At 41.2% G+C, this 24,853-nt stretch overlaps 1 protein-coding gene across 1 annotated transcript in view; it reads left to right on the top strand.

Moving 5' to 3' along the window:
* Nucleotides 1–24,480, top strand: part of LOC126237546 (UDP-glucosyltransferase 2-like) — a 41,563-nt gene extending 17,083 nt beyond the window's left edge. The window contains exons 3-4 of the mRNA XM_049947732.1: nt 11,149–11,368; nt 24,195–24,480. Coding sequence (XP_049803689.1) covers nt 11,149–11,368; nt 24,195–24,480 — 506 coding nt within the window. The remainder of the gene's footprint in view (nt 1–11,148; nt 11,369–24,194) is intronic.
* The last annotated feature ends 373 nt before the right edge of the window (nt 24,481–24,853 follow it).

Here is a 24,853-nt window from a genome sequence, read left to right as displayed (position 1 = left end):
CCTTGATGGCTTGTACAAAGTATTATTTTATTGTACTCGGTGTCAGGGTCATTAGATTAACCGAGTGCTAGTTCCTGGTTTATGCTTTCTCATGCATACACCCTGATTTATTGTGTTGTTCACATTCTTTAATAAAATTGCTTTGCATCTGGTTAAGAGTTCATGCGTACACAACCCCTATCCACTCTCCTCTCCTATCTTCACCCTGTGCCACCAGGAAATGTTTTGCAACCACCATTTGTAGCTTTCCGATTCCTGAATCCATAATTCTCTTTCAAGAGAAACAATGTTCATTACGCATAACACGAAGGTTGAAAACGTTGTTGTACGTTTTTCATTAGATTACGTTGTATGATAGCTATACAAAAACGTTCGAGTGCTGTATCCAAGCAGGATGGCTGCACCGGTAAGGAAAACATCACACACTGTTCAGTACTTTCTGGTGTCTTACTGGCATTCAAACCGGAACGGCGGTGTTACTGTAACTTGCTTTCTTTTCTTTTTTTCTGTATTTCGAACAACCAAGAAGGGAAGGAAGTGATGTAAAAAAACCATGCTTTCGTTAGCCATTTAATTCCACTTTAAGTTTATTTGTATCGATTGTAAATGAACCTGGACCTCCGAAACCAATGCTTGTTTGCTTCCTGGTGCTGCTTTCTGTTAGTTACATTTTCAGCTTTCAACTAATACGCACATCATTTTCAATTTTCACGTTTGCAAAAATATTACTTACGTTCTTTGCTAACCCATAATCGTGGGCAATAAGAGAAGACGCAACTCATGCTACCGTATCTCGTGCAGATCAACAAAGCGAACGATTATTGAAATGTCAATGAAACGGAACTTCGTAGAGGTGTCCCTCCATTCATTCAGTTCTTATAATAGCAATTTACAGAGTAAAAAAATACATATAATTTCTTAAACAAGAGCCAGCATTGTGCAATTCTATAACTGTGATTAAGGGATTGGTCTCAAACGCTTAGATCCCGTAAAATGGATATTTGGCTTTAACATGTATATAAGCTATTCTTTAGTAATGGTGGACTAACCAGTTGTGGGGCGGCGGGTAGAATAATAGAATAAATGTTTTGTATTTATGCTGTTTGCCGTTCTCAAAACTGGCTCTCTAACTACAATATTGGCACCCAGAAAGTGATTAGCAAAACGTGAAGCCTGTAATTAGAATTCCTAGTGCCCTCTTCATCTGAGAAATACATTTATAGCTACAGCTTATAGCTCTGAGGAATTAGGAGATTGTCTGGGATTCATAATCAAAAACCATTCTCTCTAAAATGATCACTATATTCTGAAAGTCACAGACCAAAAAGAATCCACACAATCCAACTACCAGAGCAGTTCAGAGTCTAATGTGCTGATGCAACTATAACTGTTCAAATTAAATGTTTAAGTGAAATCTCGCCATAATTTGATGATAATGTTCATCAAACGCCACGCTAATAATGGTAGAATGTCTGTCCTGCGGCGGTACGTGAAAATACGACATACGCAAACTAAAGATAGATCATTAACGTCATCCCAAAATTAACACTTCACTCGAAAACGATTTCATGGTTACGCGTATCCGGAGTAACTTATTACGGCATCCGAGGCTGTTTATGTCAACGATACCGACGCGACGCGCCTCCCGGCACAGGTGGTGCGCTAATCAACGTCTGGAGAGAACTGGGGCCTTCCTTTTCTCGCGCAGCGTTCTTACATATAAAGCCAGGGTGCCTGATCAAACCTGCTCTCCCGACTAGCTGCTGGGCTAGTAATGCACCACTTTAAGTTATCGAATAAATCATTGCTTCCTTTGCTGATGGCCGATGAAGCTCTCAATTTAAATGTGTAATCAGCACACAGGTAAGTAATCATAATAAAAGTCTGACGTGGCTAAGTCAAATATTTTGGGCGAGATAATTAATTTAATTACACTACACGCAGTAGACGAGCTCTGAACTTGCCCTTTGGAGATGTGCTATCGCTATAGTTTTATAGTTATTCAGTTGAAACTTCTCACATCTTTATGGTTATAACGGATCTCCCTTCTACTTAAATTTAAACATCCTAGCTTTCTTTATTCGCCTACTTAATCTATCTTGCTTCCTTAATTTTTAAGATAAAAACCAGAAAATCATGAATTTCAACTAAAATTTTAATTTGTGAGATCCAGAATACTGCTTCTACTAAATTATTTTGCAAAAGGAATCTAAATATAAATTTTTAAGTTTCTAGCTCTTTTCTGTTGCGCCAATGATTTTTACAGAAAAACATCCAAATTTCGAAAATGGTTAAAGTTATTGAACTGATATTCAACACATATTGTTTTAGTATTACTCCTGAAATGCTACAAACGTTTCAGGTTATTTACTTGATTTTTAAAGTATTGCGCAACATTTATGACGTCAGAGCTAGTTACAGCGGACTGGCTGGCACACAATGGAAAGGCTGATGTGAATTTTATAAGGCGTGAGTAGGCTGCTTCCCTACACAGTGTAGCATATAGGGCCACATTTCTAATAGCTGCCTTTTTGTTTCTTTTCCCATGATATTTATCGCCAGTAACTCTGTTGGTTTTTCAAGAATAACTAATCGTATCACAACTGGAATGTACGACTACTTGAACCATCTGCTTCATTTTATTATTTGAATTTCATTTTGTGGTTTTCAGAATGTAGAAGTCTATACCATGTTTTGTGGTACAACACTTAGTTGATCAGCATCATTTTTACGGTAAATCTTAATGATGTGGACCAAATCATTTTACAATAAAAATTTTTTGTAAATATTTTTTAACATTTTTTAAAAATTAAACACAGACAGATGTTAAATTAGTAATTCCCACCCATCACCATTTACCCATTACAATAATAGTCTTATGCGGAATAGCAAGAGTTGTCGAAGACCAACATCTTCAGTTTAGTTTCAGATTTTACTTTGCTGCCTGTCAGAAATTGTATATCACTAGGTACGTGATCAAAACTTTTGGTTGCTGCATTGTGAATCCGTGTGCTATCAACAACCTTATTGTAGCGCAATGAAATTAATATTTTTTTCTGGTATTGTAATTATGTACATTGTTGTGTCTAGACCATACAGCCCAGACACAATGCTGTAGCCGATAGGGCACGCAAGGCTAACGCAGACGGGCGTGAAGTCTGGAACATGAGACTTATAAATGCACTAAAGAAAAATACGTAGCTTTTTTAATACTTAACTTTATTCTCTTGTTGCAATACATCTCTCCTGCATACTCGTAAGCTATTGGCACTGATACAAATGGCGCCTTGCTAGGTGGTCGCCATTTAACTTAGCAGAGGGCTATTCTACTGTCTATCTCTCGGCAAATGAGAGCAAGGCTTAGCACGTCCAATCGCTAGCTATGTTGTCCGTACAACTGGGGAGAGGTCTCCTCAGTCTCTCGAGACCTGCCTTGTGGTGGCGCTAGGTTTGCGATCCCACAGTGGCGACACGCGGGTCCGACATGTACTACAGGACCGCGGCCGATTTAAGTTACCACCTAGCAAGTGTGGTGTCTAGCGGTGACACCACATACATCATTAAGGGTGTTAAAGTACAGCGGATTATGAACAACGAACTTCATGAGGGAATAACTATACTGTGAAGGGGATACTTTGCTACCACAAGCCGAGCAGCGGGCAGGCACTACGGAAAGTGTGTTCACACAACCTTCCGGCTAAACGCTCCTCCAGAAAGGAAGCAAAACGCACACACGTACACATCCGTACAATGCTACACACACGCATGAGCGCTGTCTCTGACTGCTCTAGCCAAAAGATTTTTTATAGAGGGAGGAAATGTGAACAATGAATCATTATCGGCGGGAGGAATTTAGGACATGAGATGCTGCACCAAAAATCTGTTCAGTCTCGTAGCTGTGTGTTGTGGGCGGACGAGACCGTTGTTACAGTGTGGCTCGGATGTCGGAGCGTTTGCAGTTTCGAAGTCATGGGACACCAAGTATAGTAAAACTTTACAGGATAGTAACAAAGGAAATCATCACTGGCTTGTCGAATAGAAGCCGTTAGGCAAAATCAATGAAGTGTCCAGGTCGGAATATTAAGAATATTCACCGATTCTGGCTACAGAAACCGGAGACGACGGTCATACGTGCGTGAGCTTTTCGTGTATGCGTATATGAATAGGAAGGTATGGCAGAAAGTGCAGTACTGTGGACAGTTCATTGATAGGGTTGTTCTTATCAGAACCGACATCAAACCAACACCGTCAAAGATAGTTCATGTATACATGTCGACGTTGCAAGCTGAAGATGAAGAGACAGAGAAACTATATGAGCATATTAAAAGCGTAATACAGAACATTAACGGAGATGAAAATATGATAGTTTTAGAGAACGATGTTGTAGGAGAAGGAGTAGAAGAAAAGGTTATGGGAGAATATGGGCTTGCGACAAGAATGAGAGAGGAGGAAGGCTAACTGGGTCCTGTAATATATGTAAGTTTAACAGCAAGTACACTGTTCAAGAATCACAAGAGGAGAAGGTATGCGTGATGCAGGAAGATTTCAGTTAGATTACACCATGGTTAGAAAGAGATTCCGAAATCAGATACTGGATTGTAAGGCGTACCCAGGAGTAGATATACACTCAGATCACAATATAGTAGTGATGAAGAATAGACTGAAGTTAAAGACGTCGGTCAGAAAGAATCAGTACTCAAAGAAATGGGATACGCAAGTACTAAGGAATGACGAGATACGGTTGAAGTTCGCTAAGGCTACAGATACACCAATAACGAATAGCTCAGTGGGCAGTACAGTTGAAGAGGAATGGGCATCTCTAAAAAGGGTCATCACAGAAGGAAAACATAGGTACAAAGAAGTTAACTGCGAAGAAAACATGGGCAACTGAAGGAATACTTCAGTTGATCGATGAAAAGGGAAATTCAGTAACACAGAAATACAAGTCACTGAGGAATGAAATGAATAGCAAGTGCAGGGAAACTAAGACGAAGAATGCTTGAATAAAAATGTGAAGAAATCTAAACAGAAATTATTGTCGGATATACTGAATCAGCATGTACGAAAGTCAAAATAACCTTCGGTGAAATTAAAAGCAACGTTGCTAACATGAGGAGTGCAACGGAACTTCCACTGTTAAATGCAGAGGAGAGAGTGGGTAGGTGGAAAGAGTACATTGAAAGCCTCTGTGAGGTGGATGATTTGTCCTACGCGATAGAAGAAGAAACACGAGTCAATTTAGGAGAGATTTAGAATTATTAGTATTAGAAACATGGATATGTATTAGAGTCAGAATTTAAGAGAGTTTTGGAAGACTTAAGATGAAATAAGGCAGAACGGGCAGATAACATTCCATCAGAATTTCTAAAATCATAGGGGGAAGTGGCAACAAAACGACTATTCACGACGGTGTGTAGAATGTATGAGACTGTCGACATACCATCTGACTTTTGAAAAAATTCCGAAAACTGCGAGAGCGCCGGCCGCAGTGGTCGAACGGTTCTAGGCGCTTCAGTCCGGAATTGCGCTGCTGCTACGATCGCAGGTTCGGATCCTGCCTCGGGCATGGATGTGTGTGATGTCCTTAGGTTAGTTAGGTGTAAGTAGTTCTGAGTTCTAAGGGGCTGGTGACCTCAGCTGTTAAGTCCCGTAGTGCTCAGAGCCATTTGAGCCACTGCGAGAGCTGACAAGTGAGAGAATTATCGCACAATCAGCTTAACTTCTCATGCATCCAAGTTGCTGACAGGAATGGTATACAGAAGAAGGGAAAATGAAACTGAGGATGTGTTAAATGACGATCTGTTTTGCTTTAGGGAAAATAAAAGCACCAGAAAGGCATTTCGGACGTTGCAGTTGACAATGGAAGTAAGACTGAAGAAAAACCAAGACACGTTCGTAGGATTTATCGATCTGCGAAAGCGTTCGACAATGCCAGATGGCGCAGGACGTACTAAATTATGAGAAAAATAGGGGTAAGGTAGAGGGAGAGACGGGTCGTATACAATATGTACAAGAGCCTAGAGGAAATAATAAGAATGGATGACCAAGAACGAAGTACTCGGATTAAAATTGGCATCAGACAGGGATGCAGTCTTTCGCCCCTGGTGTTTAATCTGTAGATCGAAGAAAGAATGATGGAAATAAAAGAAAGTTTCAGGAGTGAAATTAAAATTCAAGGTGAAGGTATGTCAGTCACACGATTCGCTGATGACATTGCTATCCTGAATGAAAGGGCAGAAGAATTTGATTATCTGCTAAGTGTAACAAACAGTCTAATGAGTACAGTATATGGACTGAGAGTAAATCGGAGAAATACGAAGTAATGAGAAGTAGTAGAATTGAGAACAGTGAGAAACTTAAAATCAGGACTGATGATCACGAAGTAGATGAAGTTAAGGAATTCTACTTCCAGGAAGCAAAATGACCAATGACGGAAGGAGCAAGGAGGACATCAAAAGTAGACTAGCAATGGTAGAAAGAGCGTTCATAGCCAAGAAAAGTCTATCAGTATAAAACATAGACCTTAATTTGAGTAAGCAGTTTCTGAGAATGTACGTTTGGAGCACAGGATTGTGATTGGGAAAACTGAAACAGAAGAGAATCGAAGCATTGAGATGTGATGTTACAGACGAGTGTTGAAAACTAGGTGGACTGATAAGGTAAGGAATGAGGAGGTCCTGCGCAGAATCCGAGAGGAAAGGAATATATGGAAAACAGTAACAAGGAGAAGGGACAGGACGACAGGACATCTGTTAAGACATCAGGGAATGACTTCCGCGGTGCTAGAGAGAGTTGTAGTGGGCAGAAACTATAGGGGAAGATAGAGAATGGAATACATCCAGCTAATAATTGATGACGAAGGTTGCAAGTGCTACTCTGAGATAAAGAGGTTGGCACAGGAGAGGAATTCGTGGAGAGCCGCATGAAACCATTCAGAAGACTGATGACTCAAAAAAAAAAATCGGATGATTCCGCCATGTTCATTACTTATTCATCATGTGGTACACTTCCATTGCGTTAATACCTCTACATGTACGGCACTCAATACCTTGTGTCTTTTTAAAATCGAGGGTGAGACCATATGCAGGACACCAGTCAATGAGACTTGTAAGAACACTATTTATCATTTCTTCTGTTACTGTGTGTATGCATTAATTGATTTTAATACTAGTGTCATCCTCGAATAGAACTGATTCTGCTAATACCGTCTGGATCTGACAAACCTTTACGGTCCTCCGATTTACAAAATTCATTCTAATATATAAAATGTTCTTTGTTGCGTTGTATGTCGTAAGTTATAAGGGCCATTTCTGATATTTCATTTATACAAGAAGTCAGCTTTTTCCAGAATTATATTCTATAACATCCAACACATTGAAATTAACCATAGCACTTTTCCATACTGTAAAGTGCACTTGTAAATCTTGAAACGATGTTTTACATTCATTGTCAGACCGAATACAATTACTCTGCATAAGTGAAAGTAAAGGCAAGAGCTCTCTATTAACTAATTTTACCAAATTAATCAATTCCACATAAACGTAAGTAAGATGAGAGACGATAACAGTAATCCTCTGCGTTGTGTTCCCAGAAATTCTGTCATGCCACACGAAATACGAAAATTACATCTATTAATGAATAAAGGCTGTATAACGTTTTATAATAACATTAATCACAGGCCTTCTCCGGAAATATTGACGTATTTGTAAGGAAGGAATGAAGAAAGGGTTAGTTGAGAATATGCTTATCATCAGGAATGGAAGAGGAGAAGGACTACTTGAGGTCTGCAATAAATTTAGGGTAGTAATAGCCAACATTCTGTTCAAGAATCTCAAAAGGAGCAGGTAGACTTGAAAAAGACCTGGAGCCACGCGAACATTCCTGATGGATTACATTATGGTCGGACAGAGATTGCTAAATCGAGTATTGGATTGTAAGGAGTATCCAGGAACAGATAAAGATTCAGATCACATTTAGTAATAACGAAGAGCAGACTGAAGATTAAGAGAATAATCCCGAAGAATCAGTGTGGGGGGGGGGGGGGGGATGGGGTATTGAAGGAATGAGTAATTATGAGACGTCTTTGAAGTTCCCTAAGATTGTAGATACTGCGATGATGAATATTAGAGTAGGCAGGTCAGATGAAGAATAGGGCGCATGTAGAAACAGGGCAATCACAGATGTACATGGAAGGTGACTCAGAAGAAACCTTGAGTAACAGAAGAAATACTTCAACTGATCGACGAAAGAAGGAAGTACAAAAATATTCAGGGAAAGCCTGGAATACAGTACCGTAAATCACTTAGGAATGAAATAAAAGGGAAGTGCAGAGCAGCGATTGCAATGGCTGCAAGAAAAATGTGAAGAAATCGAAAATTAAACGATCGTTGGAGGGACTGACTTAGCATACGCAAAAGTGAAAACAACCTCCAGTGAAATTAAAAGTGCAATGAGAATTCCACTGTTAAACTCAGAGGAAAGGTGGATGAGTAGCAAGAGTACTTTGAAAGCCTCTATGAGGGGAACGAAGAAACAGGAGTCGAAAAGGAAGAAATAGGACATACTGTATTAGAGTTAGACTTTAAAAGAACTCTGGAAGATATGAAAATCGAATAAAGCAGAAGGGACAGATAACCTTCATTCGGAATTCCTGAAATCGTTGGGGGAAAATGGCAACCAAACACTTATTCAAGCTGATGAGAAGGTCCTGTGAGACTAGCAACTTACCATCATACTTAAAGAAAAACGTAATCCATGCAATTCCGACGACAAGGATGGCAGATAGGTGTGAAACTATCGCACAACCAGCTTAACAACTCATGCATCCAAGCTGATGACAACAATAATATACAGAAGAATTGAAAAGGTAATTGAAGAGCTGTGAGAACTGTGGCAGGGAAGACGAATGATCGACTTTGGTTTATAGGAAGAATTTTAGGAAACGGTGGTTCACCTGTAAAGGAGACCGCAGATAAGACGCTGGTGCGACCTATTTTTGTGTAATGATCGAGTGTTTGGGATCTGTATCAGGTCGGATTGAAAAAATAAAAAAAATAAAAAAAAAATTAAAAAAATAAAAAAATAAAAAAATCTAAGCAATTCATAGGCGTGCTGCTTGATTTTGATTTGTTACCAGTAGGTTTGAACAACGCTTAAGTGTTATGGGATGCTTCGAGGACCCAAATGGGAATCTCTGGAGGAAAGGTGACATTCTTTTTGGGAAAACTATTGAGGGAATTTAGAGAACCGCCACTTGAAGCAGACATCGAAGCAATTTACTGCCGCCAACATACATTGCACTTCAGGATTATGAAGATAACATACGAGAAATAAGGGCTCATACGGAGGCATATAGACAGCTTTTTCCATCGTTCTGTTTGCGAGTGGAACAGGGAAGAAAATAACAAGATGTGGTACAGGTACCCTCCGCCCCGCGCCGTACATTGGCTTGCGGAGTACCTATGTAGATGTAGACGTAAATGTAGAAAAAATAACCCATGACGGACGAAACAAAGACATAAAAAGCAGATTTACAAATGCGAAGAGGGCGTTTCTGGACAGGAGATCTCGTCTGATATGAAATGTAGGGCTTACAAATTTGAGGAACATATTTCTGAGAACTTATGTTTGCAGCACAGCATTGTATGATAGTGAGACACGACTGCGGGAAAACTCTCTCTTCTGAGAAAATAAGGTTTTGAGATGTGGTGCTACAGAAGAATGTTGAAAATCAGGTGAACTCATCAAATTAAGAGGTTCTCCACAGAATCGGGGAAGATTGGAACATATGGGGAACACTGACAAGTAGGGTCGGGATGATGAGACATCTACTGACACGTCAAGGAATAACTTCCATGGTAATAGAGGGAACTATAGAGGCTAAAACTGTAAGGGAAGATACGTATTGAAATAAATCCAGCAAATAACTGAGGACGTAGGATACATGTAGTCGGCGAAGGAGAGAAATTTGTGGCCGGCCGCGTCAAACCAGTCGGAACACTGAAGACTAAAAAGAAATCCTCTAGTATTTAACGCGATTTCTTTCATTAAAATTTTATAATTTCGTCTTATCGGCTGATCGTTAGACGCTAGAAGAGTAACAGGTATATTTTGTAATCTTTTATTATTTTTGTGGTGAAAGTCATCAACTGAAACCATTTGGTGTTTTGTAAACTGGATTAAATTGATACTTTCAACATATTTTCGGTATACATAGGGTTTCTCAGCAGGAACTGTCAATATCCAGGGATATGACACGAATGACCATTCGAGGCAAGAAATTCAATAAATACTTTAGCGTAGATTAACAGCTCTCCCTCTCTCTCTTAAAAATAAATTCTTTGTCTTAATTTCTTTCGTGTTTGGATGAGTCTGGTATGGAAGATAATTTAACTTCTGATTAAAACCTCCTCTCACATTAAAACTGTGTACCGGACCGACCTCGATCCTACGAAAGTCGCGTTTCGCAGGAAAACTTTGTACCGTCTGAACCATCCAAGTGTGAGTCATTACTCGCGCTGACATTTCTAATTCTATCTCTTCGCCTGCTTTCTAAACCTCACAGAAAGCAGAAGAATGTAGAGAAAGAGGTGCCGCGGAAGTAAAGTTGTTGAGGGAAATAAGTGGCTTGTACTTGGATAGCTCAGTTGGTAGAGCTCTTGACCGAGAAAGGCAAATTTCCCAGGATCGAGTTTCGGTGTGGTAAACAGATTTAATCTGCAGGGAAGCTACAAATCGTCGTACGCTCCGTTGCAGACTGAAAATTCATTATCAAAAATGGTTCAAATGGCTCTGAGCACTATGGGACTTAACATCTGAGGTCATCAGCCCCCTAGAAAACTACTTAAACCTAACTAACCTAAGGACATCACACGCATCCATGCCCGAGGCAGGATTCGAACCTGCGACCGTAGCGGTCGCGCGATTAATGCATTATCGAATCATCTGTTTATCTGATCTGATATCTAGAAGACAACAATTCATTTTCACTTCTTTCAGTTTACAAGAGAATTGTTTTACTCGCTGTAGCTTGTCAAGCAGACTTCGCCATAGATAGTTGTCATTGAATACCCACGTTCAATAAAACCTCTACGTCTTTACTGTACGCCGATTACCGTAAGCGATCTCCATGTAGTACTTTGTTTACAGATCACCCGGAAGTTCGCCTCTTCATATCGCAGGGAGGTCTTCATAGTTTGACTGAAGCGACGTACCATGCTGTTCCGCTGCTGATCATTCCGTTCTTTGGCGACCAGCCGCACACCGCGGCCGAGGTTCAGCAAGCGGAGATCGGCGTGAGGCCGCTGTTCAAGGACCTCTCCAAGGACTCACCGCTTAACTCCATACGGACCGTATTGGGGGACACAAAGTAAGTCTCTGGCATTGCTAGAATAGTCTCGTGCAGAAGTTCCTTTTTCTTTAATTCCTCATTGTGGCTCATATTTCATTAGCAACAGTCCGCAGTCTAAAACTTATTCTTTTCACAACTTTTGGTCCACTTTTCGCTTCCTTACTTTACACACTTCGCAGCATTAACAGTTTAATTAACGGCAAAAGAAAAGAATAGTCTTACAGTAACGTCTTCCGACCAATTTTTTTAATTTTACATCTGAAAATGCTCACTGAACTTGCTTTTAAAAAAATGTTAATAAGTGTTTATTACAAAGGTTTTTTTTCGGATGACGAAGAATATTTTCGTGCGTCGTTTTCCTTCGTTTAATTAAGTTTACCTTTTATAGTGTTTCGGATGATTTTAAATTTCTTTTGACTCTTGTGTTTCGTAACGGACCCCGAGAACAAATCCATACGACGTTACCCAGCGACACGTTCATACTGATTCGAATCCAAACAACGAGCAACTAAATATGATGTTGGCATCTGGGGAAAATATCCAGTGAATTTGTCGAAATGTTCTTTGGAGCGAAATGCTGCAAATGCAAAAACATAAGAATCAGCTTTCTTCTTCTTTATCATCAACGTAAGATTTACTGTACCTTGAGTACTTACAATTTGAAATTCTGTCATTTACCGTCCACAGCTCATATTCTGGAGAGTGTATTCAGCACCTCTATTCTGAAGAACATCAACGTCTTCAGAACCAAAGGAAAGAGATATCAGCTATTTCGTACAGTATTTCAAACGCCGATATCCTCAATGTCTTCATACTTATTTCTCCCCTCTTTTCGTACTCACTGCTTTTTCTACTGACACATTACACATGTTTCTTTATACTATTTGTTAATCTCGGCCCGTCAAGTTTCCCGTTGTTGTTGTTGTTGTTGATGTGTTCTTCAGTCCTGAGACTGGTTTGATACAGCTCTCCATGCTACTCTATCCTGTGCAAGCTTCTTCACCTCCCAGTACCTACTGCAGCCTACATCCTTCTGAATCTCCTTAGTGTATTCATTTTTTGGTCTCCCTCTACGATTTTTACGCTCCACGCTGCCCTACAGTACTGAATTGGTGATCCCTTGATGCCTCAGAACATGTCCTACCAACCGATCCCTTCTTCTAGTCAAGTTGTGCCACAATCTTCTCTTCTCCGCAATTCCATTCAATACCTCCTCGTAGTTATGTGATCTACCCATCTAATCTTCAGCATTCTTCTGTAGCACCACATTTCGAAAGCTTCTATTCTCTTCTTGTCTAAACTAGTTATCGTCCATGTTTCACTTCCATACATGGCTACACTCTATACAAATACTTTCAAAAACGACTTCCTGACACTTAAATCTATACTCGATGTTAACAAATTTCTCTTCTACAGAAACGCTTTCCTTGCCATTGCCAGTCTACATTTTATATCCTTTCTACTTCGACCATCATCAGTTATTTTGCTCCCCAAATAGCAAAACTCCTTACTACTTTAAGTGTCTCATTTCCTAATCTAATTCCCTCAGCATCACCCGACTTAATTCGACTACATCCTATTACCCCCGTTTTGCTTCTGTTGATGTTCATCCTATACCCTCCTTTCAAGACACTATCCATTCCGTTCAACTGCTCTTCCAAGTCCTTTGCTGTCTCAAAGGTTTAATTCTTCTCCATGGATTTTAATACCTACTCCGAATTTTTCTTTTGTTTCCTTTACTGCTTGCTCAATATACAGATTGAATAGCATCGGGGAGAGACTACAATCCTGTCTCACTCCCTTTCCTACCACTGCTTCCCTTTCATGTCCCTCGACTCTTATAACTGCCATCTGGTTTCTGTACTAATTGTAAATAGCTTTTCGCTCCCTGTATTTTACCCCTGCCACCTTCAGAATTTGAAAGGGAGTATTCCAGTCAACATTGTCAAAAGCTTTCTCTAAGTCTACAAATGCTAGAAACTTAGGTTTGCCTTTCCTTAATATTTCTTCTAAGATAAGTCGTAGGGTCAGTATTGCCTCACGTGTTCCAACATTTATACGGAATCGAAACTGATCTTCCCCGAGGTCGGCTTCTACCAGTTTTTCCATTCGTCTGTAAAGAATTCGCGTTAGTATTTCCCGTTATCACCATCATAATCACTTATTCCACTTTCTCAAACCGACTACGCTTTCATCTTCTCCTGTTCCTTATTCCGTTAAATCTCTTAGATTTGTTAGTATATGACAATGACCATGGCCAGTGTCAAGATTTTTCCGTAGCCTTTATTGATTTCCCAATATGCCAGAAGTCTTTTCTCCTCACAGTTAATTTTAGACACGGTATTTGGGTCACGTGTAGAAATAATTCCATTAAATCCTTCGCTACTTATCCCTTACCTATGTATTTTTCTCATAAATAGGCATATTCCTAACCTAAATTTTACTTAAATTGGCTTATACGAGATAGTAATTAATGGTCGTTATTCACATTTTACGCGACTACTCAATAATTTTCAGTCTGAACATGTTGATATTATGGTTAGTTTTAATGTAATGTTACTCTTCGCTAGGGTGTGAATGGGAAGACACATAGGGACTTGTAATAACAGCTGATAAAAGAAAGATGGCTACAGAGTTGCACTGCCTACACAAGATGTTCAAAGGTAACACATAATCAAAGCACCTGGGTGAAGCAGTAATAGCAATAGCCGGTGCAATCAGGACAAAAGATCAGGCAGTGGAGAGATTCAAACTCGTTTGCGTAACAGCGGTAAGCTGCAAGATTTCGAGGTAAGTGAAGAAGGGTTAGTTCGAATGTATGTTGCGTCCTCCTACCACTGGCAATGGGGCCGAAGTCAATAGCGGATTTCGCTGAAGAATATACTTACATGGGTATGGTTTCTGTTCTTTCAGACATGTCCGAAAGGTCAGACACCATATCCATGTAAGTATAGAGTTATGGCAACACCGGCCATGACCTTCTTCTTCTGTGCGGAAACACACATTCCCCGAACTCTTACGGGACTAGGTAAGAATGTCTTCCGCGAGTAATAAGTGTGTTGGGGTGGGGCACTTCGAATGTAGTGTGTGGACATAAGAGGTAAGAATGTGGGTCTCGCGGGAGGTGTGTCAGAGATAAGTCCCAGCAATCGCGCTATCCTCTGTGCCCTCGGTGGCTCAGATGGATAGAGCGTCTGCCATGTAAGCAGGATGTCCCGAGGTCGAGACCCGCTCGGGGCACACATTTTTGCCTTCCCCGTTGATATATATCAACGCCCGTTAGCAGTTGAAGGTATTAATGTAATTCTAATTTCGCTGAAGAATGCCTGAAATTACTCTTATTTCTTGCAAATGTAGCACGTGGGACTATTTAAACTCAACGTACAGAATGCTGAAGGCAAATGCGGGTAATGTTGCCAACTGAATCAGTTGCTGCTGCAAAACAAACTATGTGGTGAGAATCACATCCGAACTCAGCCCCAACAATTTGGGGACCGTGTAATATAGGAGTCCCTAGTAATGAGGTTTGCAGATTACGTAATCAGGTCAGGAGAACTGTAGTCTCGATAGACACTCTAGAGTGGACATTCCAGAGAGGACGGGAAACCAACACCTTGCGCTCCCAGTGCTCGTTAACGGGACCATAATGGTGAACGCTGAACGCTGGACAGCGTGGAACACATTCGCAATATCGCGATGTAAACAGACCTTGTACAGAAACTTTGAACGCCCTAAATACCAATGGAAGGCGAACGCTACTTGGAAGTTGCTGAGCATAGCATGGAGTAACATCATAGCACTTCGGTAGCATCAGTAACATTCGATGGCGGCGTCAAGCCACGTCTCAACAGAATTTTGACAAGAAGACACATTCATTCACTCAGTCAATCTTTTTAAACATAGTGAAGACATTCAGAACATGCAGAGCATTGGAAGAATATTGTGGCAACAGTAAATGAATGTTCGTATGAAAGAAAAAGTTAATCTCCTGTAACAGAAGGGAACACAAATATCTCCTACTGTAATTTTTTATTTGTATCTGTATCGTTTTTCTAGTTTAATATAGGACAGTGATTTGGGAAAAGATCATCTTGGATTCTGGAGAAATGTAGGTAAAGGCGAGACAATACTGACTTACGAGTTTTCTTAGAAAATGAATTGAAGAAAACCAACCCTATGTACACATATTGTATTTACAGACCTAAAACATTGTTGATTGGAATATACAGTTTGAAATTTAGAAGTTATGTAATATACAAGGAGAAAAAGGTTATCTGCAACTCTTATAGAGACAAGACGATTTATTAGATTCAAAGACGACATGGCACTAGTTGAGAAGTGGGACGTGCTTGTAACCTTCCCCCAACGTTATTCAATACGTGCATAAATTAAAAAAAAAGAAAAAACCAGACGTAGAAATTGGAAATGTGAATTCAAGAACAATAAGAGATGGCGAAGGAGTTTGAGGATGATAAGAATATACCGAGGTGACAAAAGTATTGGGATAGTGATATGCAGATATACAGATGGCGACAGTCTCGCGTACACAAGATATAAAACGTCAGTGCATTGTCGGGGCTGTCATTTTTACTCAGGTGATATGGCCGTACGACGGAAATTAACAGACTTTGTACGCAGAGTGGCAGTTTGAGTTAGACGCTTAGGGATTTCCATTTCGGAAATCGTGAGGGAATTCAATATTCCGAGGTAAAGAACGTCAAGAGTGTGTCCAGAATACCAAATTTCAGGCATTATCTCTACCATGGACAAGGCAGTGTTTGACGGCCTTCATGTAACCACTTTTTTTAAAAAACACTGGCGTTTGTGTAGAGTTGTCAGTGCTAACAACAAGCAAGACTGCCTGAAACAAAAGCAGAAATAAATGTGGGACGTACGACGAACGTATGCGTTAGGACAGGGTAGCAAAATATGGCGTTAAATGGGCCATGGCAGCAGACGACCGATGCTAGTGCCTTTGTTGACAGAACGACATCGCCTGTAGCTCCTCCTCTGGGCTCCTGATCGTATCGGTTGGAACCTAGACGAATGGAAAACCTTGTCCTCGCGGGAGTACCGATTTCAGTGGATAACAGCTGATGGTGGGGATCGTGTGGCGCAGCCGGCCCGAAGCCATGAACCCAAGCTCTGACCAAGGTACTGTGCAAACTGTTGACCACTCCAGAGAGGTGTGGGCTGTGTTTACACGGATTGCTCTGGGTCGTTTGGCCCAACAGAATCGATCATTGACTGGGAATCGTTATGTTCGTCCTACTTGGAGGACATTTGCAGCCATTCGTGGACGTCATGTTCCCAAACAACGACGGAATTCTTATGGATGCCAATGTACAATGTGCGGGCTTTCAAATAAGTATGACGTGGTGTGCTGTCCCTCAACTATGTACCCTCCGACTCGTTGTTGAAATATTAAAAGTTTTGGCTGGTTTGGTTATGTAGGGGTTGGGATACGTAGTTGCCGCATTACAAGCCGAATACTGCTAGATTAGATTAGATTAGTTTTCTTTCCATAGATGCGTGCTGAGGAGATCCTCGTGGATGTGGAACATGTCAATTTATTTTTTATTTATTTATTTTTTTAAGCTGAAATAACAATACTAATAGTATGAATATATACATTACATCATTTGTTTCTATTAAAAAATTCGTCAATGGAGTAGAAGGAGTTGGCCACTAGTAAGTCTTTCAGGCTCCTTTTAAACTGATCTTTATTTGTAGCTAAATTTTTTATGTTTAGTGGCAAATTATTGAAGATGAGTGTTCCTGAGTAGTGGACCCCTTTTTGAATTAAAGTAAGTGCTTTTACGTCCTTGTGCAGATCATTTTTGTTCCTGGTATTGTATGTATGAACTGAGCTGTTTGTTGGAAAAAGAGATATATTATTTAGAACAAGTTTCATTAATGAGTAAATATACTGAGAGGCAGTAGTTAGTATACCCAGTTCCTTGAAGAGGTTTCTACAGGACGTCCGTGAATTTACTCCACAAATAATACGTATTAGCCGGCCGAAGTGGCCGTGCGGTTAAAGGCGCTGCAGTCTGGAACCGCAAGACCGCTACGGTCGCAGGTTCGAATCCTGCCTAGGGCATGGATGTTTGTGATGTCCTTAGGTTAGTTAGGTTTAACTAGTTCTAAGTTCTAGGGGACTAATGACCTCAGCAGTTGAGTCCCATAGTGCTCAGAGCCATTTGAACCATTTTTGAATACGTATTACACGCTTTTGGACTCTGAAAACTTTTGTTTGACTTGAAGAGTTACCCCAAAATATTATACCATATGACATTATGGAATGAAAGTAGGCAAAGTATACAAGCTTTTTCATTTTTATGTCGCCTATGTCTACAGTATACAATATGAATAGACACATGAATCGAATGGTCGAAGGTTCCTATCACTCAGCAATTGCGAATTTTTAATGCAACATAGTCATTTATAAATGAAAGACTGCAAATAAATAAAATCTGCAGGTACTAACTTCACGACTTTAAATGATCAGTACGATAGAAGAAGTACCTTGTAGAATGACATTTATTGCTGCAAAAGATGTATTGGTGTCGATGTTCCAGCAGTTAAATAAAATATAAGTTGAATAACAGGGAAACAATAGATTCCTGCTTCATGTGATTAGCCGCGCGGGATTAGCCGAGCGGTCTGGGGCGCTGCAGTCATGGACTGTGCGGCTGATCCCGCCGGAGTTTCCAGTCCTCCCTCGGATATGGGTGTGTATGTTTGCCCTTATGATAATTTAGGTTAAGTAGTGTGTAAGCTTAGGGACTGATGACCTTAGCAGTTAAGTCCCATAAGATTTCACACACATTTGAACATTTTTCATGTGATTAGTTATGGGCAACAACATAGCCCACGAGATATTCAATTCTAAACGCATACTACGTCTTCACCGCAAAAACCACGGAAATGTCACAAGTGCACAGGTCGGCATTACGAAATATTTCTATCTCCTGCCGCTAAGCGCAAACTGCTCCACTCTCCAAGTCTTTTCCGCGACTGTACGTCCGTCGCGCCATACCGTCCAGGACTCTTCCAGCCAGCACCTCCAGCGTCCTGTGCCGTAACGTCCAGAACCCTCCGTGTCCTGTGCGACCCTCCCTCGCGCCACTCTGTTCAGAACTCCCCCTCCATTCACCTCGGCAGCCGCCTCCCTTAGTAACGAGTGTGTTATTGGCGACAGCGTTCCCTCCATGTCTCCAAGCCAACGCACTCTCACAAACATAATGAAACACTTTCGAAATACTGGATTTACATTTAGATAACTTGAAATTAAATAAATATTCCTATGTCTGGGCCATAAACACGCTCTAACAGACACTATTAAATAGCCTAATGTCTCTGTGCTTTCTAAAACACAGTAAATAATTGACCAATTTCTTTGTGAATAGTAAATATCGGATATGAACAATGACATAGGTGAATAAATATATTTATAAGCATGCTGCTACCGGTTTTACATGTAACTGTGGAGTACTTGTGGCCTCACGCGATCGATAGTAATCGGCCACTTTGACCTGCAATAACTCATGTACTATTCAAGTTACATGCCTGTGGTTTATATCAATTTAGGTTTACACTAGTAGCCTTCTAAAGACACATCAACAGACAAAATTGGATGAACCGTTTATATTTTGGAAATTTGTTGCTGGTTCTTACTTCTATAATGCAGTTTATATCAATTTAGGTTTACGCTAGTAGCCTTCTAAAGACACATCAATAGACAAAATTGGATGAACCGTTTATATTTTGGAAATTCGTTGCTGGGTCTTACTTCTATATTGTAGTTTATATCAATTTAGGTTTACACTAGTAGCCTTCTAAAGACACATCAATAGACAAAATTGGATTAACCGTTTATATTTTGGAAATTCGTTGCTGGGTCTTACTTCTATATTGTAGTTTATATCAATTTAGGTTTACACTAGTAGCCTTCTAAAGACACATCAATAGACAAAATTGGATGAACCGTTTATATTTTGGAAATTCGTTGCTGGGTCTTACTTCTATAATGTAGTTTATATCAATTTAGGTTTACACTAGTAGCCTTCTAAAGACACATCAATAGACAAAACTGGATGAACCGTTTATATTTTGGAAATTCGTTGCTGGGTCTTACTTCTATATTGTAGTTTATATCAATTTAGGTTTACACTAGTAGCCTTCTAAAGACACATCAATAGACAAAATTGGATTAACCGTTTATATTTTGGAAATTCGTTGCTGGGTCTTACTTCTATAATTTACAGTCAGATAATAAATTTTAAACTAATAAAGATATTGGAAATCTTATTACACCATCAGAATCGTCGTGCAAATAATGGTAATGTACGTGTTTATTTGTAGGGTATTATGATTCATCTGGCTTCTATTAATTTCTATACGAACTGTGAAATGTCTGCCATTAAGGTTTCACGAAGGCCGCCATTTTTGGCACTCCCGGCATGTCTCCTTCATCGACACAGCGTCACCATGGAATTCCCAGCCAAGCTGTAGCTGGACCATGTGCTCAGGCTACCCCTCTTGTCTGGCACCATGTGGTCAACCTGCCAAGTGGCCCACACAGCCATGCCAACTCAGAGCTTAGAATGTTTTCAGGGCACCACAACTCACCTGTTACCTCACACGTCACTGGGTGACGATTATTCGTGAGTGGTTTAAAGAACATTGTGGCCAATTTGAATGAATGATTTGGCCTCCAATAATGCCCGACATGAATCCAATTGAACATTTGTGAGATATAATCGAGAGGTCAGATCGTGCACAAAATCCTGCACCGACAGAATTATGAACGTGTGTAGAGGCAGCATGGTTCAATATTTCTGCAGTGGACTTCCAAAGACTTGTTGAATCCAAGCCACGTCGAGCTACTGCACTACGCCGGACAAGAGGAGGTCCGACACGATATTAGGTTTTCTATAACTTTTGTGACCTCAATATAGAATAATAGCCTCATGAAAGACGAATATAAGTGAACACTTACAAAACTGAAACAAGGAAAGGGAAGTGAACTCAGATGACTAAGTTATTCTGAGGGAGTTAGATTAGGATATGAGGAATTAGAAATAACCCACCAGGGTAGACGAGAGCGCTAATGCGCTGCTTCCTGGACTCGGGTAGGCGCGCTGGCCCCGGATCGCATCCGCCCGGCGGATTAATGACGAGGGTCAGTACGCCGTCCAGCCTGGACGTGGTTTTTGGGTGGTTTCCCACATCCCAGTAGGTGACTTCTGGTCGGGTCCCCATGTTCCGCCTCAGTTACACGACTCGCAGACATTTTAAAATGTTCGCACTATTTCATGCTGAGCGGTCTAAGGCACTGCAGTCAGGGACTGTGCGGCTGATCCCGGCGGAGGTTCGAGTCCTCCTTTGGGCATGGCTATGTGTGTTTGCCCTTAGGATAATTTAGGTTAAGTAGTGTGTAAGCTTAGGGACTGATGACCTTAGAAGTTAAGTCCCATAAGATTTCACACACACTATGTAAGGTGTCAGGCAAATCCAACACCTTCCATGAAAACCCTGACATGATAAGCAAATGCAGTAGTATGTCACATAGCTTCGAATAAATCGTGACATTAAATTAACCAAAGTAATACGAGTAACGAGTGAGCAAATGGAATACCACAGACTAACACAAGAATGCCTAAATGCATGTCATACCTTCCCACCGTGAGACAGACGCAGTTCCGAGGGGAGAAACGAGAACAGAAGCCGAGAGCAGAACCGTGTTAATCTGGAAGGCCCTACGATAAGGGACGGACACCCACGTCGCCAGCTAACCGCTAGGACCACACCCCAGCCGTAAGTTTTAGCGTGATACTTTTTCGCGTCTCTGTTACGTCAGGACACCCCCAGCCCATGTTAAAAGCTAGAGCCCTCCAGAAGAACAGTATAGATCTTACGATAACACAAAAAGGGCCACACCACCCGCAAGTTTTAGCATGAGACTTTTTCGCGTCTCTGTTACGTCAGAACCACCCTCCAGCCCATGTTAAAAGATAGAGCCCTCCAGAAGAACAGTATAGACCTTACGATAACACCAAAAGGACCACACCAGCTGCAAGTTTTAGCGTGAGACTTTTTCGCGTCTCTGTTACGTTGCAAACTTTAAAAACATTGCCCCATCACGAAAAGTATAACGTTTCTCATTGGATAGACAGAATTTTTGTAGGCGGAGCTTAAGGTTAACATTGAGACCCTGATTGATCAGATGAAAACACAGCCAGATAGTTTTTTTAAACCAACTTAGGTAAATTGTAGTAAGCAGAAGTTAGGAGAGAGTTGCTTCCGAGACGGCGAGGTGAGCGGAGCTGCGCTGCCCGCCGCCCCCTGACGAACACCGACAAGGTAATGAACGCACGCGATGCCGCATAACAGCGCATAAAGCTTCACTCAGAACTGCAGAAGTCTCATCTATTACACCCCCTTTTTGCGTAATACTAGTGTCGATCGTCAATTAAAGCTCATGGTGTTCACATTTTACTACGAGAAGTAAAAATCTGAAACGCGATGATTTTTCTGTTATATAGTTATTGAGAAGCCACATCAGCCACTGTAATTTACGACAAGTTAGATAAGTAATTAAAGATAATTGAGGGTCACTCTAGACCATTTTGATAGTTTTCTCTTTTGTGAAACTTAATTTAAACCTAGATTACAGATGTGATATGGCATAGGTCATCTTTCGATCCATTGTAGAACTTGGAAACCCATTCAGGGAATATTCGTTCACATTTTTGTTGAACGCAGTTGGTTTATACCGTCCCGTATTAAAACATTTCCTTTTATCGATAGTGCAATTTATAAACGATGTTTTGTGAGTAGAATAAAATTTCCCATGGTTAACGTAACTGCTTTTTCGACGTTATTTTACCAGCTAACTAAAAATAGGAGAGCCTTGAACCCCTTCCACTAAATTTAGTTAGTATTAAGATTCTTTTACAGGGAGTGCAGTGGAGCTGACGCTGAAATCATTAAGTATTTGATTATATCATCGCTAGTCTCACTGAACTCTTCTGAATTCTACATGTCATGTGTGGTCTGGCGTCTCCTTACCAGCAACAGGTCCCAGGTTCAAACTAGTCAATTCCCTAAAAAATACGCTCAGAGCGTCGTTGCGCGAAAGTGGTAGGGAGACACGATATAGAAGAAACAGACACCACGCAGAATGTTAGAACTATTTCATGGCTTACACTAGAGGCATACAGCTGGGGTACACTAATTCTGTCGTGGGGGCTTTGGGGTGTTGACAGGAAGGGCATCCGGCCGCCATCAGCAACTAGCACTGCCTAACCCGTAGTAACACAGCCGACCCCACATTGAAGGGGGGCAAAGGCCCACAGGAAATGATGTTGACGATGCTAATGAGGGTTTAGAAATAATAGATAAAATCTCCTATTTTCGCAGTTAAAAGTAAAATTCAGTTTTTCAACTGGAAGAAATGAGAAATTTGGTATCAAGTAATTTAAAATAATTTTGGTGATCAAAAGTCTTTTCTGAAAGTATTTGCCTAGAGTGTAGCCTTGTAGAGAAGCGAAATGAGGACTATAAAGAGTAGAGAGCAAAAGAGAATTTTAACTGTGTTGGTACAGAGAAATTGAAAGTTAGATAGGTACACTGGAGCCGTCCGCTGTGGCCGAGCGGTTCTAGGCGCTTCAGTCTGGAACCGCGCGACCACTGCGGTCACAGGTTCGAATGCTGCCTGGGGCATGGATGTGTGTGATGTCCTTATGTTAGTTAGGTTTAAGAAGTTCAAAATCTAGGGGACTGATGACCTCAGATGTTAAGTCCCATAGTGCTCAGAGCCATTTTAACCATTTGTTTTGAAGGTACATTGGATGACTAATGAATATACAGTAAATGGAATCGTGGGATAACCAGATTTATGGCTTAAGTGAAGGAAGGAATCAGTTGATAAGAGAGATCCTGAGACATCAAGTACTAGTTATTGGGAGTAGAATAGGAGAATTTGTGTGTGTGTGTGTGTGTGTGTGTGTGTGTGTGTGTGTGTGTGTGTGCGTGTATGTGTTGGGGGTTGGGGGACAAGCATAGAGGAAACCCAAGGTTTGAATATAGAAAGAAAGTTCATGTTGTTTGTTGTAGTTACGCAGATCTGAAGAGGTTTGCACAGTATGCGTAAACTGCCGGTGTCAAACAAGGCGAGAACTACTATACTGAACTGGATTTCTTTTTCTGTTAGTCTCTTTACCTCCTGTGTGTTCAACTCTCATTTTCTTGTTGTTCTTTAAAATATCGTTCTTTTAGAATGAAATTTTCACTCTACAGCGGAGTGTGCGCTGATATGAAACTTCCTGGCAGATTAAAACTGTGCGCCGCACCGAGACTCGAACTCGGTACCTTTGCCTTTCGCGGGCAAGTGCTCTACCACGCAGGAGAGCTTCCGTGAAGTTTGGAAGGTAGGAGACGAGGTACTGGTGGAATTAAAGCTGTGAGGACGGGGCGTGAGTCGTGCTTGGGCAGCTCAGTCGGTAGAGCACTTGCCCGCGAAAGGCTATCGTTCTTTTGTTCAAAAATGGTTCAAATGGCTCTGAGCACTATGGGACTTAACTTCTGAGGTCATCAATCCCCTAGAACTTAGAGCCACTTAAACCTAAGTAACCTAAGGACATCACACACATCCATGCCCGAGGCAGGATTCGAACCTGCGACCGTAGCAGCAGCGCGGTTCCAGACTGTAGTGCCTAGAACCGCTCGGCCACCCCGGCCCGCTCGTTCATTTGTCTGCGCCAATAAACGTCTAGAGAAATGAAATAATTGGAGTGACATTGTTCCAGATGATATTCCTTTGTGTTTTCTTATGCAGATACGCAGACAGCATGAAGAGACTGTCGGCCGTGTTCCGAGAGCACAGGGCGGACTTTCTGGAGCGTGCCGTGTGGTGGGTCGAGTACGTGATCCGCCACAGGGGGGCCCCACACCTGCGCAGCGCCGCCCTCCACCTGCACTGGTGGCAGCTGCTGCTGCTCGACGTCGTCGCCTTCCTGCTGGTGGGCGTTGCCCTCACACTCTGCCTCGTCTACTTCGTCACGCGGCGGGTAGTCTCCTTCTTCAGAGGCAGCAAACGCGAGCAGAAGCAGAAGATACAGTGACGTACTCACAAACAATTCTAGACTGTTCTCTGCCAACACTAAATTCGCCAAAATTTCCAAATTAGCACTTCTCCTGCAAATATGAAATGTCACCAATCATATCAAACCATGCACAAGGTGAAACTGAACAAAATTCTGGACATCTTTCAAGGACATGTTCTCAGTGGCTCTTTACAGAGTAGGTGCATTTCTTTTGATACATGAGCCATATGTAACATTGTACATGCATTGCACAGACAATATCTGCTCATCAATACAAATGTCAACAGCGTGCGCTATGTGTATTGTTTGACAATCAGTTATGTTCAGTTCTCTTGCCGTTGACGTGACAGCTCCGTCACTACTCACCGCCCTCAAGTTTTCAGTCAGTACT

This window comes from Schistocerca nitens, chromosome 2 (assembly GCF_023898315.1).
Source record: "Schistocerca nitens isolate TAMUIC-IGC-003100 chromosome 2, iqSchNite1.1, whole genome shotgun sequence".
Lineage (NCBI taxonomy): Eukaryota > Metazoa > Arthropoda > Insecta > Orthoptera > Acrididae > Schistocerca > Schistocerca nitens.
This window is presented reverse-complemented; position numbering and strand designations above follow the sequence as displayed.